The 16,930-nt window shown below is 52.4% G+C and overlaps 6 protein-coding genes across 6 annotated transcripts; 4 read left to right on the plus strand and 2 right to left on the minus strand.

The window, feature by feature from the left end:
• Positions 1 to 2,167: 2,167 nt before the first annotated feature.
• Positions 2,168 to 3,796, plus strand: BO87DRAFT_400351 (serine/threonine protein kinase SAT4; the record flags this gene model as incomplete). The annotated part of the gene is made up of 1 exon (XM_025625517.1): positions 2,168 to 3,796. One exon carries the CDS (start codon positions 2,168 to 2,170, stop codon positions 3,794 to 3,796), a length of 1,629 nt encoding a protein of 542 aa, XP_025475966.1.
• Positions 3,797 to 7,263: 3,467 nt separating this feature from the next.
• Positions 7,264 to 8,886, plus strand: BO87DRAFT_379769 (amphiphysin-like protein RVS161). The gene is made up of 6 exons (XM_025624137.1): positions 7,264 to 7,511; positions 7,607 to 7,657; positions 7,764 to 7,809; positions 7,880 to 7,953; positions 8,029 to 8,176; positions 8,249 to 8,886. Exons 1-6 carry the CDS (start codon positions 7,499 to 7,501, stop codon positions 8,700 to 8,702), a joined length of 786 nt encoding a protein of 261 aa, XP_025475967.1. The 5' UTR covers positions 7,264 to 7,498; the 3' UTR covers positions 8,703 to 8,886.
• Positions 8,887 to 8,924: 38 nt separating this feature from the next.
• Positions 8,925 to 10,056, minus strand: BO87DRAFT_379770 (aminoacyl-tRNA hydrolase). The gene has a single exon (XM_025624138.1). The coding sequence runs from the start codon at positions 10,029 to 10,031 to the stop codon at positions 9,018 to 9,020; it is 1,014 nt and encodes a 337-aa protein (XP_025475968.1). The 5' UTR covers positions 10,032 to 10,056; the 3' UTR covers positions 8,925 to 9,017.
• Positions 10,057 to 10,844: 788 nt separating this feature from the next.
• On the plus strand, positions 10,845 to 12,643 carry BO87DRAFT_379772 (class I SAM-dependent methyltransferase). Its single transcript, XM_025624139.1, has 2 exons — positions 10,845 to 11,459; positions 11,538 to 12,643. The coding sequence occupies exons 1-2, from the start codon at positions 11,308 to 11,310 to the stop codon at positions 12,424 to 12,426; spliced, it is 1,041 nt and encodes a 346-aa protein (XP_025475969.1). The 5' UTR covers positions 10,845 to 11,307; the 3' UTR covers positions 12,427 to 12,643.
• On the minus strand, positions 12,574 to 14,463 carry BO87DRAFT_379773 (rRNA-binding ribosome biosynthesis protein RPF1). The gene has a single exon (XM_025624140.1). It carries the CDS (start codon positions 14,137 to 14,139, stop codon positions 12,793 to 12,795), a length of 1,347 nt encoding a protein of 448 aa, XP_025475970.1. The 5' UTR covers positions 14,140 to 14,463; the 3' UTR covers positions 12,574 to 12,792.
• BO87DRAFT_152746 (glycine--tRNA ligase) lies at positions 14,198 to 16,842 on the plus strand. The gene is made up of 2 exons (XM_025618187.1): positions 14,198 to 16,352; positions 16,425 to 16,842. The coding sequence occupies exons 1-2, from the start codon at positions 14,511 to 14,513 to the stop codon at positions 16,806 to 16,808; spliced, it is 2,226 nt and encodes a 741-aa protein (XP_025475971.1). The 5' UTR covers positions 14,198 to 14,510; the 3' UTR covers positions 16,809 to 16,842.
• The last annotated feature ends 88 nt before the right edge of the window (positions 16,843 to 16,930 follow it).

Raw genomic sequence — 16,930 nt, forward strand, 5'->3', positions numbered from 1 at the left:
ATCCTCGATACGGACAACGGCGATGACACAAACGTCATGATTTTGAGGGAGGGGGGAAGGGGAAAAGAGAATGTGCGAGACCAAGCGAGACCAAGCGCTGAGACTGGTCGCGAGGCGGACGTCATCCGACTGATTTTCGTGTAGCAAAATGAGGGGAAAGTCAAGCTGGTTTAGAAGAAAAGAGAAAGGTAGAGTGACAATCTGCAATCCCATCGGCTCTGGGACCCATTCACGTCGAAAAGGCAAAGTTGACAGTCGGTTACTTTCTTAACTAACATTGAGTGGTTGCGCGTAAATGACGACGGGACAACGAAGCAGTCGACTGGACATCGGGATCGCTAGCAAAAAAGCAACACAAGAGGAAGTGCTTAGTAGCTGATGAATGTGAACGCGGAAGCAGCCCCAGTAACGGAGTATTAGCTCCAAGGATCTTCCGAATTAATCTTACATCTTACAGCGGATGGAGACTTGGTCTTGCAGGACAGGAGAGCCCTCTCTTTTTTAAGAAAGCAGGTAAGTTGTCAGTCACTTAACTAGTACTGCTGGAGCAGAGACGCCCGCGCCACTGTGGTATTGTGACGGATTTACGGTTTAAGCACTACGTAGAATACTACTTGCTGCCCACATAACCAGGTACCCTAGTCACAGCTATTCTTCCACGCACAAATCTACTAGTTATCAGGATGTTATTCCAGAGGAACAAGTGTTGGTATAAAGAAATGCTTCATATGAAGTCATCAATCAATGAAGCCGATCAAATACAACTTGAATCGCAACCAAATACCTACATCGGAGACCAAAGTAGAATATTGTTCAGTGGAAACAAGTGTGGCTGCAACTGTATGATACCATACCGTTACAGTAACAGGAAGCCAACGCAGACCTGCGAACGGGAGGCGGTAGCGAGAGCCTTCTTCACCTTGATTTCATTATTATTGGTATTACTCGATGCTGACCCAAGCACGGAATTCCACTGGGGGAAGCACAAGAGAAAGACGGCCAACTGATTAGACTAGATCAAAGACTCGAGGGGGAGAGTGAGAGAGACACAGAGAGAGGGGGCTATCCTTTCTTCCACATGCGGTAACAACGGGAAAGTCCCTCATCTTTGTAACCTCAATCAGAGGCTTGTATCCATTCGAGGTCAACGCAGGTTCCCACAATTTGAAGATTATTAATAATATGTCCATAATTATAATAAAAGAAATGGCAGAATAATAAAATCATTCCATCCATCGAATGGGGGAAATAATTGAAAAAAAAAGACCTGCGGTTCCTTTAGGTAGCTGGAAGGAGAAAGAAGAGGGGACTGACTACTAACTAAGCAAGCCCACCCCCCCATAAGGTGCTCCTCAGCTAACTATTGCTTGGTTACTTCGACCACTGCCTCCATCATCCAGAGTTCTCATACTTCAGGTTAGGTTACCTGCCCGGCACCAACCTGCGACGCCCGCGGCGTACTACGGTACCAGTTAGGGTATTTCAACCTGGGCACCCCCGGTGGACTAGGCTGAGCCCTCTTCCCTCACTCTTCCCTATTCTCTTACGAGAGCCTTTCCCCCGGGGTAATTTTCATCAGCACAACAGCTGTTTTCCCTCCTGACTTTAGTGGAATTCGCAAGGCAACGAGCCAAGTCTTCTTTTAAGGACCCTAGTCTTGTCTGTACCGTTCCATCTGGGCATTCCCGTGCCTTGTTGCGCCGTGCATCGATTTTTTTTTTCTTTAAACTGAATTTTTCTTTTATTATTATTATTATTATTTCTTTTTCTGAATTTTTTATTTTTTCGCTGGTTCATTTTCCCTTTTCAATTTTGCCCACCCTTTGACTAAACAAAACGGAGGGGAAGGGAAAAGAAAAGGAAGAAAAAAAAAAAAGTCTTATTGTAATTTCCACAACCCAAAGTCACTTTCGTCACTCTAGAAGAACACAATCCCGTCGCCTCAGGCCACCACCACGACCGGCTGGGGCCACCGCAACTTTTTTCTCTCTTCCTCTCCCCCCGTTCCTCCCAACTTTCTTCTTCATCTCTCAATTTCTTTTCCATAGCCATTGTCGTTGGCCTTTGCAGCTTCGTGCTGTAGGCTTTTAATTTTCTTCCACCTTGTCACGGGGGGCATTCTTGTGCCTCTTTACCTCCGTGTACTTTTCATTTCTCACTACCGCACATGACTCCACAATCTGCTTCACCAGTACCTTCCGCAGTCTCCTCCACCACAGCGTCACAGATATCCTATGATTCCCGAGATGGAGAGCCCCAGGTAACACGTGCTTTAGCGGGCATGAATCTGTCCGCCGCGAACGGGGACGTCCTCCCCGTTCCTCCCACCCCCGCAAAGATCGCTAGACCTACCATGGCCAATCGCATCTCTCGCATGTTCTCCAATACTGGGAAGTCGACTCCGAAAGAGCAGGAATCGCATCGCGACTTCTCAGACAGCAGTACAGAAAGCATCAAAGCTCCCTCGAACGCCAGCATCAAACAATCCAAGCCCACCTCTAAGCCCTCCTCCAAGCCTAACTCCAAGCCATCCTCCAGAGCCCCCTCGCGACAGGCGTCTACGAAAGAGGAGGCCGAGAAGAAGCCAAAGTCCAGCAATGGCAAAGATAATAAAGAAGCTGCCCCCGTTCACAAACGGTTCGAGTTGCCCGGAGATGGCACTCATAACCATCACCTCCGCAGCGCAAGACGACAGGAGAAGCTGACGGATCTACTACGTGACATGCTGGGCGGTGGCAGGAAGAAGGATGATCACGTGGACGAGCAACAGCTATCACTTATGTCTACATGGATCGACCAGTTTAAAAACGAACGGGATAAGCTAGCCGCCGACAAGAAGGGCGGCCCCAACGCCACCGCTTCGCTGGTTGACAAATACGGAAAATGCCAGGAAATCGTTGGCCGTGGCGCCTTCGGTATTGTTCGGATATCCCACAAGGTGGACCCGAGAGACTCGAAAGTTGAACAGCTGTATGCCGTGAAAGAGTTCCGTCGTCGGCCACAGGAGACGACGAAGAAGTATCAGAAGCGATTAACCTCGGAGTTTTGCATTTCCTCTTCCCTTCGCCACCCCAACGTCATTCACACCCTTGATCTTCTACAGGATGCCAAAGGTGACTACTGTGAGGTGATGGAGTACTGCGCTGGAGGCGATCTCTATACCCTCGTGTTGGCGGCCGGAAAACTGGAAGTGGCCGAGGCGGATTGCTTTTTCAAGCAGCTTATGCGTGGCGTGGAATACATGCACGAAATGGGTGTTGCCCACCGTGACCTGAAGCCTGAGAACCTGTTATTGACCACCCACGGAGCTCTCAAAATTACAGATTTTGGAAATGGTGAATGCTTCCGCATGGCATGGGAAAAGGAAGCTCACATGACTGCGGGCCTCTGTGGTTCAGCCCCTTACATCGCCCCGGAGGAATACGTCGAGAAGGAATTCGACCCTCGAGCGGTGGACGTATGGGCGACGGGTGTTATTTACATGGCCATGAGGACTGGACGCCATCTGTGGCGTGTGGCCCGCAAGGATGAGGATGAATTTTACCAACGCTATCTGGAGGGTCGTAAGCATGAGGATGGTTACGCTCCCATTGAAACTCTGCATCGGGTAAGTGTTGAGCGAACCCCTCGCTTCAAGTTGACACTGGCTCACAATGTCTCCCAGGCGCGTTGCCGAAACGTGATCTACTCTATTCTGGATCCCAATCCTTCCCGCCGTATCAACGCCTCGCAAGTCTTGAAATCCGAGTGGGTTCGTGAGATCAAGCTGTGCAAGGCTGGTGAGGAAGGATACTGATACATGGTCTCGACGGATTGATCGGACGTTGTTCCGGGCTGTGTATCCCTGATGGTGGTTTGCCTGTTTCTGTTTGTCTGCCTCTGGCGACTGCTTAAAACCATTAACCCGGGTGGTTTATGTGTTTCTCCCGTTCCTTTTGGGAGGGTTGTCTATTTTATTTATTCCCGGTCCTTCTGAGCTGTTCTATAGAAGGAGGCACCTTGATTTTACACTACTATACCGGCGCATGTTTTCTGTCTTTCTTCTTTTTCATCTGCCTACTAGCTTATGGGCTTAGTTTGGTCGTCATGTTTTCATGCCAATGCAACGAAGAGTCATGACCTATGAGCCACCTTTTCATTCCTCCCACATTTTCTTTTTTGTTCGCCATGGTTTTCTCTTCTACGTTCGATACCTTTTCTTTCGCATTTCATGCATCTCAGGCATTCTTTGATTGGTCTCATTCCCTATATGCGTTTTTAATGGGCCTTGTCAGTGGCTGAATGACAAACACCGACAGGGGAATTTCCCTTTCTGCCCGGGTTATGTTGATCATGCTGGCCGGCTTCCACCTTTTTTGGGTCTGGGCGCGCATATATTCATTCTCATGGGACGGTGTTGGAGCATTATGGGTTTTGTGAGATGTAGCATCGGGAGGTTGTATTAGTATGGGCGGTGTGATTTATCTTGGGATACCCATTTGCAGCACATATTCCAGTATAACTATGAGCATCCGCATCATATCTACGAATCAAACCTGCGCTTTATTTGAGTTTGAAGCATCATTTTTTGGGGAGACGTTTTGGGATGAGCCGGCCGGGGGTCAGGTGAGTTGGCCTGACACCGCACGAGCAGGAAAGTATTGCTCGATGGCTCCTTCCTAACCTCATCGTATATGATATTTCCCACCCATCAGCCTTTCTATCCTCCTACATCTCCCTATGACTACCCCCAGAGTAGACAGACTCATGACTCGACCCTACTAGCAGACCTCTGGTTCAAACCTAGTGCCGGCACTATCATCTATGTTGTTGCTGCAGCACCTCTGAGTGACCCAGGAGCAGATGGCTCCAGGAGCTCTATGACCGGCTGGAGTACAGTTGGCAGTGTCCGCTTGGCCTTGGAAGTATGGGGCTTCCCACACTAAACAGACTTTTTCCCCCTCCCAGTCGGTCGGCCGATACCTGATGATGACTCTTGAGTGCGTCTCGACAGTCGTTGGCTGCCCCCTATTCTACTTGCTGCTGACGCCATGTCTAGTCGACGTCTAGGGTGAATAAAACGCTACATTTTCCGATCATATTACCATGCAAGCAACGGGCCCTGTGCAAGGTAGGCCGGCTTCTGACTATCCCTTTTCAACAGCTGGAAATCGTTACACGCCGACGTCTGCAATAGGGCCAACCTTCTTCCAGCAGCCGAAGAAAAATTCTCACACCAGGATGGTGAAAGGTGTGGATCCGTCCAATAATGTTTGCATGAGGGACTTCTGAATCGAAAGTACAACTAGCATAGGGGCCGATGCGTGAGCGACTTCTTACTATTGTCTTGGGCCCATACTTCTATCGATGCCAAGATTTCCTAGGCAGCCAAGAGGCACAGCATTCTCCAATCCTCAACACTCCATGCCAATGGATAAGAGAATCGGTCTGGGGGTCTGGAAGACTCCAATTAATGTACCTAGGTACGCCTGAGAAGGGTGTATGCATCAGATGCATCAGGTGCCTCAGGTAGGCCGGCTGCCCAATCAATAAGGGTCATCATAACAAAATATGCGCCGTACGGAGCTGCAAACGGAGGGGACGCCGGACGCGAGCCAGATCAAGCTTGCTTGGCGCATCATGCAGCCCCAAAAAGGAACGCGAGCCCGTAGTTCAATAGGAACCAATCCTCGGAGGAAGGCTAGCTTGCTGAAACCCTGGCCTGGTGGAGCTCGAACAGCTCAGCAGCGCTCAGCAGGTGAGTCTGGTCTGTTGGAATGGATAGGTATTGTGTGTCCACTAGCTTTGTGATTGTTTTGTCCGCTGGACGACAACCACAACACTGCATATCTATGTTGAAGCACTTTCCCTTTCTATTATGTATCATTACTAATTTTCCTGACCGTCTTCCCAACACAAGCATGCATGATTCATCCCCCTTTGTTCGAGCCACTGCCCGATCCCGTTGTGGAATGCCGCCCTCGGCAGTCTGGCCAGCCCTATGCAGTTGTCCTCGCCCAGAAGGATCACGTCGTGCAACCCGGACAGGCAGCACCATTTTTTACCTAAGCCGAGACTAATTATGGGCAATCCAGGGCCGCCAACAACCACGACCCTGAAGGTAAGGAACACCCACCTGAAGGCCGATTGGAAAACAGGTGGATGTCAGCCATGCAAGGCTGGCCTTACTAGCCTCATTGAGTAGGATTTGTGTCTGGATCCCAAACTAAGGGAGGTGCCGATGTCGATTATACTTGGCAAATTGTCTCTCATTGCGAAGTCAATTTAGTGCCCTCGTCCTTATTACCATCAGCGCCTACCTTTTGAATCTTCAAGTGCCGGTTGGTCCATTGAAGTTGCTGCTAAATGTGTTTTGCAAGAGGATTGATCCCTTCGGTATATTAATTAATCCACTATCTTCAGGAATGCTGGAGTGAGGAATACTAGACTTGCCCCGTCACTGGTACACTTTAGCGGTCTTTAGAGGACGGATCCCGACAAACGCGGATAAACACGGATTGCTTCGCATGAAGAAGATGCTCATCCTAGTATACTATAGCCGCGGCATAAGAAGCATCGAGCTGCAGGTGATTTTGTATAGTGTGCGCTTGCCTAAGGGGTATTGGAAGCGTGAAGAATGTTTGTGCGACCACAAACATCGAGATCAGGGTTGCATGTACCCCATACTTTCGCTTACAACCTTTACTGTCACTTGACAGAATCTCGAATGCACTCCAGATAAATGCTACACTATTACATGAAGTTTAATGCCATCGCATGAAGTGCATTATGCGGCATGAAGATGGTGTAGGATACATTCTGATTGCCTCATAGGGCAACAGGACATCGAAACTCCGATGTATCTTGTGTCACATCATGATGGTCACTCGATCTGGCTGGCATCATGACGTCTCCAGCTACATCCAAAGTCATACTCAGGCACAAGGCAAACCAAACCCACCCCCTTCCTCTTTGACATCACCATCCCCATCTGTCTGGAGAAGTCTCGGATTGCAGGCTGCCAGATTCCATTAATTACACGGAGAGGAGGGGCCGGCCTTATGACGTCAGAAACGAGCAGAACCGGCAGTCGGAAGTTCAAAACGGCTGTTTCGTAAATTCTTGCGGGTAATTTTACACTTTCCAGTTCGTAGGGCTGTAAGTTAAACAACCGAACAGTAAGATTTAGTAAATACTAATCACGACACAGCCACGGGATCCAGGCAGAAAAGTGCACAGCCACAGCCACGCCAATCAATCAATCAATCAATCGAACGTCTCCGAACATCATTCCGTCCCGCATCGGGCATCTTGCTTTCTGAGGGCCTTTCGCATTCATTCAATCAACCCTGTGTCTATTCTCCTCCCCCCCTCTCCTCACATTATACGTCTACTATATCCAGTAACCCACTTTGTCCTCCACCTACGGAGTTACCGGTTCTTTGATTTCGAACATACACACCCCACCCCCTAACTGGTTACCGGACCCCCCCGACCGACCGCTACTGAAGTCGCCATCATGTCCTGGGCAGGTGCGCTGAATACTCCCCGTTCCTACCTACCGATGGATCCTGCGCCGTATAGGCACCCATCCCTACCTGAATTGTCATTCTGACCGGGTCTACAGGGTTCAAGAAAAATGTCAACCGCGCTACCACGCAGGTGATGATGAAGACGGGTATGTTGGATCACAACCCCGCTCGAGTCGGGGACGAATACCTCTACGACATATTGCTTGGTGGTATTGCAAGGAATATACTGACGCATTGGTTTGGGTTAAACAGGACATGTGGAGCGCACAAGTGATCGCGATTATGAAATTGAAGAGCGGTATGGATTGTCCGACTGATTGGAAAGGGGAGGCAACTTGTTTGACTGACATGGACACGATGCGATATAGTCGGTACCGGACGATGGAAGCCGCCGCAAATCGGTTACAGAAAGAGGCAAAGGGATACTTGGATTCGCTACGAGGTGTGTTTTGATACTCCGGTCGCTATATTAAATATGATGCGGAGGCGGATGCTGACGTTGGACGGTGCTGGATAGCTATGACTGCCTCGCAGATGCGGATCGCTGAGACTATTGATGCCTTCTATGGTGATGCTGGAACCAACGACGGAGTGAGTCGGAGTTATAAGCAGGCTGTGGAGGATCTGGATGCGGAAACGATCAAGGCGCTGGACGGTCCGTACCGGTACGTTTTGGAGTCATTGCTATGGACGCCCTTTTGGGCATGGCGACTCATTGGTTGACTGGTATTTTATAGCTCGACTGTGTTGGAACCCATCTCTCGGTTCTGTGCCTACTTCCCGGATATCAACGAGTGCATCAAGAAGCGCAACCACAAGTTACTCGATTACGATTCGATGCGCGCCAAGGTCAAGAAGCTGGTTGAGAAGCCCGATAAGGATGCGACGAAACTGCCCCGGACGGAGCGCGAGACGGAAATCGCCAAGCAAGCGTATGAGCAGTTGAACGAACAGCTCTTCACAGAACTGCCCCAGCTCATCGACCTGCGAGTGCCGTACCTGGATCCTAGCTTCGAGGCCCTGGTGAAGATTCAACTGCGGTTCTGCGCGGAGGCATACTCGCGCATGGCGCAGGTGCAACAGTACTTGGATGCGGAGACGAGGGATCAGTATGCTCGGGGAGACCTGGACAACCGGGTGGAAGAGGTGTTGCAGGAGATTCGGGATTTGAGCATAGCAGGCACGGTCTGATAGCCTGTTCGTTTGTGATACTTTGGAGTGGAGTTCAATTCTTTGCTTGTCTGTTTCTTTTAAGCTGCGTGCGATGATAGCCGCTTTAATCATTCTGCATCCAAGCCTTGGTATTATTGTTAACACTATTTCTTTGGGAATATTTTTCAGTCGGGTCCATATGCACGTAGATGAAAGCGTAGACTGCAGAGGGAAAAAGCAAGTCTAATAATATATGGGTATCTCTAAACCACCTCTATCTGATCTATCTATAATTACACAATAAGTAACAATATCATACAACTGCCATAAGCACCAAAAGACCCCCCCAAAGAATCACTCCGCACCATCCCTATACAACTCATCCACCAATACCTCCAAAACCGGTCCCGCGGCAGCCCTCACAGCCTTCAACTCCTGCTCACTCATCTCAGAGAGAACATACTTCGCAACACCCCCTCGATCCCTCGTCTCGGGCCTTCCAATCCCCACCCCAATCCTCAAGACCGACAAATCCACCCCGGCCCCAAGTACATTCTTCTTCGGATTGGGAGGATACATCCCCTTGCCCCTCAAACTCTCAAACGAACTAATCAATCCCCGATGTCCCCTCAAACTCGCCTTCTCAGGCCCGCCTCTCTTCACCCGGACTTTCCCCAACGGCGCCTCCAATTCATCATGTAGGATGACTAGTGTCGGGGAGAAGTTTCGGAGGGTTGTCGGGTCAGCGCCCCGGAGATGCCATTCTGCGGCTGCTGTAGCGCCTGATGTAGGGTCTGTGGAGAGTACATTCCCCGGCTGCACGATCTTCTGGTATATTTCTGTCTGGGTGGATGAAAGCCACGATTGGAAGTTGCGGAGCAGTTTAGGACCCGATTCGTTCATGTATGATGGACTGGTGTAGGTTTTGTAGAATAGTGGGTTGATTATGTTGCCATTGTTGGGAGAGGTGCCCACGAGAGGGACTCGGCGTGGGAGAAGTGGCGTCAGGGCTTCGAGGAGGATGTGACCGGCGCTGTGTCGCGTCGTGCGGTATGGGCGTGGATTGCCGATTGAGGCGATGAAGAGGAAGCGGCGGGGGGTTTTGAGGGGGGGAGGGGCGGTCATTGAGGGTGTGGATGTGGTGTCGGGGTTGTGGTTGGGGATGATAGTGGTGGTGGTGGTGGTGGTGGATTTTGCGGATGGTTGTTGGTGGTGGTGGTGGTGGTGGTGGTGATGATGTTCTTGTTCCTGTTCCTGTTCCGTGGTTTGGGTGCTGCGCAGCCCTACTGCTTCATGCATCGACGGGAACTTGCTTTTGTTTCGCTTTGCTTTGCTGTTTCCACTTGATTGGGATGGATTGGTCTCCATGGCATATATTTCTAGTGTGGATGTGATGGTTTATTTCTGAGGTCATCATTTTACTGGTGTGGGTTTGTGGTGCTTTCTTATACTATACTGACTGCTACTCATTTCATCATCGCAGGAACTGTATACTTCCTTCTTACCTCTATCAACAGGACCACCCGACTTACTCGCATGCTCATTCCGCTGAGTTGACTCACTTTCTGACTCACAAATCGAACTGTTAGTAATTAACTAATAGCAAAGCTGCAACTTATGGATCTCATGTGGAGAAATGCTCAACCAAATACCATACATACCCTTGTCCCTGCAGCCTCAGCGTCAGGCTGTGCCAGACGCCACACTGCACTAAAAACAGAACTCACAAGGCTACAACAACTACAAGATGACCGCCCGAACTGTCCCTCTAGCCTATCAGCCTAAGCGTCTCGTCTCTTGCCCCGACACTCCCAGACTAAGCCAGACGATCGGGCCAAAATCGACCCAGGACTAGGGAACGACCACCCCCCGGCTGCCACAAAACGGGGAAATGAAAGGACCGCTGGCTGCATGGCGTCTCGTGTGCTTTGCCTAGTCGCACTGCAGTTGGTTTCCCAGAAACTGGCCCGTTCCCGTCGATCAGAACGGGGCCTTCCAGTCTGCCTCTGCATCGATGGGTCTAGAGACTTCTCTCGGCCTCTCAGCATGCGCGGTGCACGAACTAGTCCAGCGGCCTAGGGTCGTTCGTCTATCACGGCCTCGGTGCTGATCAACTGCCCTTCTAAGCTGGCATAGCTTCTATGCCATCTTTCCATTCTTTTCTCCGGCTTTTTACTCTTCCTCTCCCTCACTGTTCACAGCCCACCTGGTCGAGTCCTCTTACTAGGCCAGCCAATGTACTATAATCCGACCATCCGGGGTCCGTCGTCCAATTTCTCGTGCTCCCCAAGCCGTTGAGAAATCTCCGTGTTTGTGCTTCAGCACCACTTGGACCAACTGCGTCATTCTCGGCATCTTCCGCCATCTTTGCTTTTTTTTCTTCCTCCCTGTGGTCTTGGGCTGGAACAGAAACGATGAACTATTCACCTCCTACGTGTCAGTGAAGCTCGCTATTAGCCCTCGTGGCACATGTTTGACGGCCTCGTATGATCCTGATTGTGGTTGCACCTTGAGAGTTGCTACAGAAAGTGCTGCCCTAAGCTTGATCGGGCCTGACGTTGGCCTCTGTCTTCAAGAGAAGCTTCTCTATAAACCTGAGCACGTCGTACCCTTCACCGAACACCCCTCTCAACTTCGTCATGTCATGGAGGCAAAAGATCTCCAGCCGTTGGGCCAAAACGAGCCAATCGTCGAGCCCGACGAGAGTGAGAAGGCGCAGAAGCAATCATGGACCAAGCCTCCTCCGGATCCCGAGTCCAACTCCGAGTCAGATGCAGACTCGGACGAAGCATCCATGTATGCAATGCCTTTCTTGGTATCCTGCAATGCCAACCCCCAGTGGAGTTGCTAACCATACACCACCACCACCACCAGCAATTCATACGAGACACACCAGCTCGACATCTACGAAGAGAATAACCGTCGCTACCCCAACGATTCATACCACATGCCCAACGATGAACCCGAACGAACCCGTCTGAACATCGTCCACCAGATCTACCTCATCCTCCTAGACGGTCATCTAACCGCCGCCCCCATAGTCACCAATGCGCCTCGCGTCCTCGACATCGGCACCGGTCCCGGTGACTGGGCCATTGAAATGAGCCACGCCTACCCTCACGGCACTATCATTGCTTCTGACATCGGCGTCTTCGACAACGCCCTCGGCCATGTCGACCTCCCCAACCTCTCCTTCCACCTCGACGACGCCCGCGACGAATGGGCCTACGACATCCCCTTCGACCTCATCCACCTCCGCGGCCTCTCCGGTGCCTTTCCCAACTGGTCCTTCATCTACCAGCAAGCCTTTGACCACCTCGCTCCCGGCGGCTACCTCGAAGTCGCAGATACCGACTTCGCCGCTGAAACCATGATTTCCCTCCCGCCGAACTCCTACCTACGTCTCTTTGCCTCCGCCCTTCGCTCCGCAGACTACTCGGCAGGTTACCTGCGCGATCTGAGCCATCTCCAGCCCGCGCTCTTCCGTGCCCAGGGGTTCATCGATATCGATGTCCGCGAGTACACGTTCCCCATCGGTCTGTGGCCCGAGTCGCCGCATGACCGAACCGTCGGCAAGATGGGCCTCATTGCCTTATTGGAGGGCCTGGAATCATATAGTTTGCGTGCCCTGACCACAACGTATGGCTGGGTGGCGGAGGAAGTGCGCGAACTATGTGACCAGGTGCGTGCGGAAATCTTGCAAGGCGTGTATCGCATTAGTGCGAGGGTGAAGATCGTGACGGGGCGGAAGCCGTTGACGTGAGCAGATATGTGGATATCTATTTCTTTCTTCTTGTTCTGTTGATGACCTTATGATTATGATTTTTATTATCACTTATACCATACCGTGGATCGGTATGGACTTTGATCAGGCTTTATCTTGAAGATATAACCTCCAAGGGAGACAGTTAGGACATTTATGTATCTATTCTCTCGCACAGTCCATATAGATGTGATATCTCCAACGTACATACAACAATAGAAAGCAAGTGAAACAAACAGAAGAGACCTTTTTTATCCTAACGCCCCGAACCCAATGCAGTCGAGCACAACATCAACAGGCTAGACAGAACAACAAAACAAAGACAATAGCGGGCAGCTATCAACCAAGTAAGAAGCAAAGGATAAACTACAACTGGAACTTCGTCCTCGTCTTCTCCATTTGTCCCTTCCACTCCCACTCCTGTCCACTAGCTCTCTGGATCCCCTTATCAACTCTGCGCAACTTCAACGTAAACCGGGGTCCCAACTCCTGCATACCCGCTCTAATTCCCTCTGCCCCCTTCATCTCCTTTCCATCGGCACCCACAACCGCCTTCTCCGTCTCCCTCTTCTCCCGGAACACATAACGATGACGACGGAAGAACAAATAATCACGACTATTGAGCACCGTCACGACCTGCCGGCCCTCAATATCAGGCTGCGGCGGGAACAACGTCCGGAACAAATGCGCCGTCAACAGACCCAGCGGCGTGCGGAAGTTATTCAGAATCAGCTCGGGCCAGTGGTCCGTAGCGCGTCCGTGACCCGGGATGCGCTTGCCCTCGACCCAGTTCGTCATGGAGAAGTGGAACATGGGTCCCGTGGGGAGATGCACGATGTCCAGACCGGCGGGCTTCTTCTGGTCTTCGCGGAGGATCACCACCGCCGTGAAGTTGCGGTTCGTGGCGAACTTGGAGATCTCGCGGATGGAGAACTGGTGCGCGAAGCGGTGGCGCGTGCGGCGGACGTAAACGGAGTTGGGGAACAGGTCGGTGAGGAGCTCGGCTTCGTGGTGGAGAGACGAGTTGAGGGACGTCGTGATGAGGATCTTAGGGGATTTGGGGTTCTCGGTGCTGAAGAGGGAGGGGAATTTGGACGCGAGGGCTTCGGGGACGAGATTTAGGTTGGTGCTCTTGGTCGATTGGGAGGGGCTGGTGGCGCGCTCTGTGGCTGTGGGGAGGGATGATTTGCTGCGGCCGCGAGTCGAGTCGGAGGAGGATTTCGATTTCTTCTTGCCCGAGTCTGAGTCTGAGTCTTCGTCGTCGTCCGAGGCGTCTTCGTCTTCCTCGTCACTGCTGGCGAGCATGCTGTCCACGTCGTCGTCCTCGTCATCCTCTGATCCTTCTTCTTCGGCGTCGGAGGATTGCTCGTCCTCGTTCAGGGGCCGGTTCAGCTCTTCTTCTTCCTCTTGCTTGCGCCGCTTGATGCGCTCAACGTCCACGCTCAGTCCCAGACCGTCCTCGACGTCGCTGCCGGCGTCATCCCAGACTCGCTTGCGGTCGATAGTCAGGGGAATGTTGCGCTTCAGACGCTCCTCCTTCAGCTTGGGGTTCTTGGCCTCTTCCTTCTTGAAAGCATATCGTTCGGCACGGCGAGTAGAGTCCTTGGCGCGCTTGCGCTTGATATGGAGGAGTTTGCGCTGGATCTTGTTGCGGGGCTTTGCGTCGAGGCCAACGCCCGGAGGCGGCCGGTGGGAAGCTTTCTTCGAAACCATCGTTTGCTGGAATCGTGGTGAACGATGGAGGGGTAGGAAGTAGTTGAGTCGAAGCAAATGAAGATATCAATATTGGATTACCCGTTTGGGCTATCCAAAAAAATCTGGCGGATCAAGTGTTCATCCGGCGGTGAGAAAAGTCCTGCTGAGTCAGCCAGGGCGCGGCTCGATTGGGAAATGAAGGGAAGTTCAGCTTTCTCGCGATCGGCCAGGAATCGGATTCCTTTTCGTGATTATTTGGCGGAAGAAGGAGGGTAATTCGCCGGAAGAGAATCAAGGCTATTACAGCCCCGCATAAGTCCCTTGTCTCCGCATTCCTTATCGACGGCAAACTTGTGGATTGGTGGAGAGTTGAGCAAAAGGGCAGGCGGATGAGTCACTGCAGCAGCGCTCAGCGGCTGGGCGGCCTGAGGTGTCGGCGGGCATTGGGTCCCTCTTTTCGGTCTTTTTGTCCCCGCCATCCCAATCGTCTTCTTCATCGCCAACTTCTGGCTTTTCGTCTTCCCCCCACTTGCGCCAGCTCCTCTTCCTCCTCCTTTATTCTTTCTCCCCGTTCCTTTTCCACCTCCCTCCCTCGTACGCGACATCATCTCCCTCAGCCGTCCTCCAAAAAGAAGTCCACCAAAATGGCTTCCCTCTCCACCAAGACCGGCCAGGTCGTCGACCGGTCCGTCTTGGACTCTATGCTGCGCCGCCGTCTCTTCTATACCCCTTCCTTCGAGATCTACGGTGGTGTCTCCGGCCTCTACGACTATGGCCCGCCCGGCTGCGCCGTCCTGAACAACATTGTCGATCTGTGGCGCAAGCACTTCGTCCTGGAGGAGGACATGCTCGAGGTCGACTGCACCATGCTCACCCCGCACGAGATCCTGAAGACCAGTGGTCACGTCGACAAGTTCGCCGACTGGATGTGCAAGGACCCCAAGACCGGCGAGATCTTCCGCGCCGACCACCTGGTCGAGGAGGTGCTCGAGGCCCGCCTGAAGGGTGACAAGGAGGCCCGTGGCCAAAAGGTTGAGGTGGACGAGGAGAAGGAGGCCAAGAAGAAGAAGAAGGTCAAGCAGACCAAGGCGGTTAAGCTGGATGACGCCGTTGTCAAGGAGTACGAGGAGACCCTCGCCCAGATCGACAACTTCGACGGCCCCGAACTCGAGAAGATCATCGCCAAGTACGACATCCGCAACCCCACCACCGATGGCAACCTCCTGCCCCCCGTGGCCTTCAACCTGATGTTCCAGACCTCGATCGGCCCCAGCAGCAACATGCCCGGCTACCTGCGCCCGGAGACCGCTCAGGGTCAGTTCCTCAACTTCCAGAAGCTGCTCGAGTTCAACCAGCAGTCTATGCCCTTCGCCTCCGCCTCCATCGGCAAGTCGTTCCGGAACGAGATCTCCCCGCGCGCCGGTCTGCTGCGGGTGCGTGAGTTCCTGATGGCTGAGATCGAGCACTTTGTCGACCCCCAGGGTGGCAAGAAGCACGCCCGCTTCGAGGAGGTCAAGGACGTCAAGATGACCCTGCTCAACCGCGACATCCAGCTGTCCGGTAGCACCAAGACCGAGGAGATGACCATCGGCAAGGCCGTCGAGACTGGCCTCGTCGACAACGAGACCCTGGGTTACTTCCTGGCTCGTATCCAGCTGTTCCTGCTCAAGCTGGGTGTGGACCCCAAGAAGCTGCGCTTCCGCCAGCACATGGCTAACGAGATGGCCCACTACGCCACCGACTGCTGGGATGCCGAGCTGCAGACCAGCTACGGCTGGATCGAGTGTGTGGGCTGCGCTGACCGCAGTGCCTACGATTTGACCGTGCACAAGAACAAGACCGGCGCCCCGCTCGTTGTCCGTGAGACTCGGGCGGAGCCCCTCAAGGTGGAGGAGTGGCAGATTGACCTGGACAAGAAGAAGTTCGGTCCCCGCTTCAAGAAGGACGGCAAGACCGTCACGGCGGCGATTGATGCTCTGTCGCAGGAGCTGCGCGAGAAGCTGTCGCTCGACCTCGAGCAGACCGGCAAGATCGAGGTGGAAGTTGAGGGTGTCGCTGGCGGCAAGGTTGAGCTGGACAAGGAGTTGATCAAGATCGAGAAGCGCACGCGCGTGGAGAATGTGCGCGAGTACACTCCTAATGTCATTGAGCCCTCGTTCGGTATTGGTCGTATCCTGTACAGCATGATCGAGCAGGTCTACTGGTCCCGTGAGGGTGATGAGGCCCGTGGTGTAAGTTTCCTTCCCTCTTTCGATCTTGTTTTTACTATGGTTGATTTGTGATGCTAATGGATGAATTGCTAGGTCCTGTCCTTCCCTCCCGCGATTGCGCCGACCAAGGTGCTGATCGTGCCGCTGTCGACGCACCAGTCGTTCGCGCCGCTGGTGCAGCGCCTGACGACTAAGCTGCGTCGCATGGGAGTGTCCAACCGTGTTGATGACTCTTCCGCCAGTATCGGTAAGCGCTACGCGCGCAACGACGAGCTGGGTACGCCGTTCGGTGTGACGGTCGACTTCCAGTCTGTCAAGGACAACACTTTCACCCTGCGTGACCGTGACTCGACCAAGCAGGTTCGTGCCAGCGAGGATGAGATTGCCCAGGCGATCAAGTCCCTGGTGGAGGGTGAGGAGACTTGGGAGGATGTGCGCAAGCGCCTGCCCGAGTTCACTGGCCAGGAGGTTGAGTAGATGAAGAGAGAATTTGTCTAATTTAAATCAAAAGAACGCTGTCTATTTAGAAGGGCTGAAGAATGGCCCTAGACCATATTCAATTCATTGATTGCATGAATAGTAAGAAGATCTATCAATAA

The sequence above is a fragment of the Aspergillus neoniger genome, assembly GCF_003184625.1.
Source record: "Aspergillus neoniger CBS 115656 unplaced genomic scaffold BO87scaffold_36, whole genome shotgun sequence".
Taxonomy (NCBI): Eukaryota; Fungi; Ascomycota; class Eurotiomycetes; order Eurotiales; family Aspergillaceae; genus Aspergillus; species Aspergillus neoniger.

Excerpts from the sequence above, each read along its gene's own strand:
- BO87DRAFT_379769 (XM_025624137.1), top strand. Across the intron at positions 7,810-7,879 it reads GATTATGAAATTGAAGAGCG|TCGGTACCGGACGATGGAAG; the intron begins GTATGGATTGTC and ends GATGCGATATAG. Across the intron at positions 7,954-8,028 it reads ATACTTGGATTCGCTACGAG|CTATGACTGCCTCGCAGATG; the intron begins GTGTGTTTTGAT and ends GGTGCTGGATAG.
- BO87DRAFT_379770 (XM_025624138.1), bottom strand. The coding sequence starts at position 10,031 with ATGGAGACCAATCCATCCCAATCAAGTGGAAACAGCAAAGCAAAGCGA.
- BO87DRAFT_379772 (XM_025624139.1), top strand. The coding sequence starts at position 11,308 with ATGGAGGCAAAAGATCTCCAGCCGTTGGGCCAAAACGAGCCAATCGTC. Across the intron at positions 11,460-11,537 it reads GACTCGGACGAAGCATCCAT|CAATTCATACGAGACACACC; the intron begins GTATGCAATGCC and ends CACCACCACCAG.
- BO87DRAFT_379773 (XM_025624140.1), bottom strand. The coding sequence starts at position 14,139 with ATGGTTTCGAAGAAAGCTTCCCACCGGCCGCCTCCGGGCGTTGGCCTC.
- BO87DRAFT_152746 (XM_025618187.1), top strand. The coding sequence starts at position 14,511 with ATGAGTCACTGCAGCAGCGCTCAGCGGCTGGGCGGCCTGAGGTGTCGG. Across the intron at positions 16,353-16,424 it reads AGGGTGATGAGGCCCGTGGT|GTCCTGTCCTTCCCTCCCGC; the intron begins GTAAGTTTCCTT and ends ATGAATTGCTAG.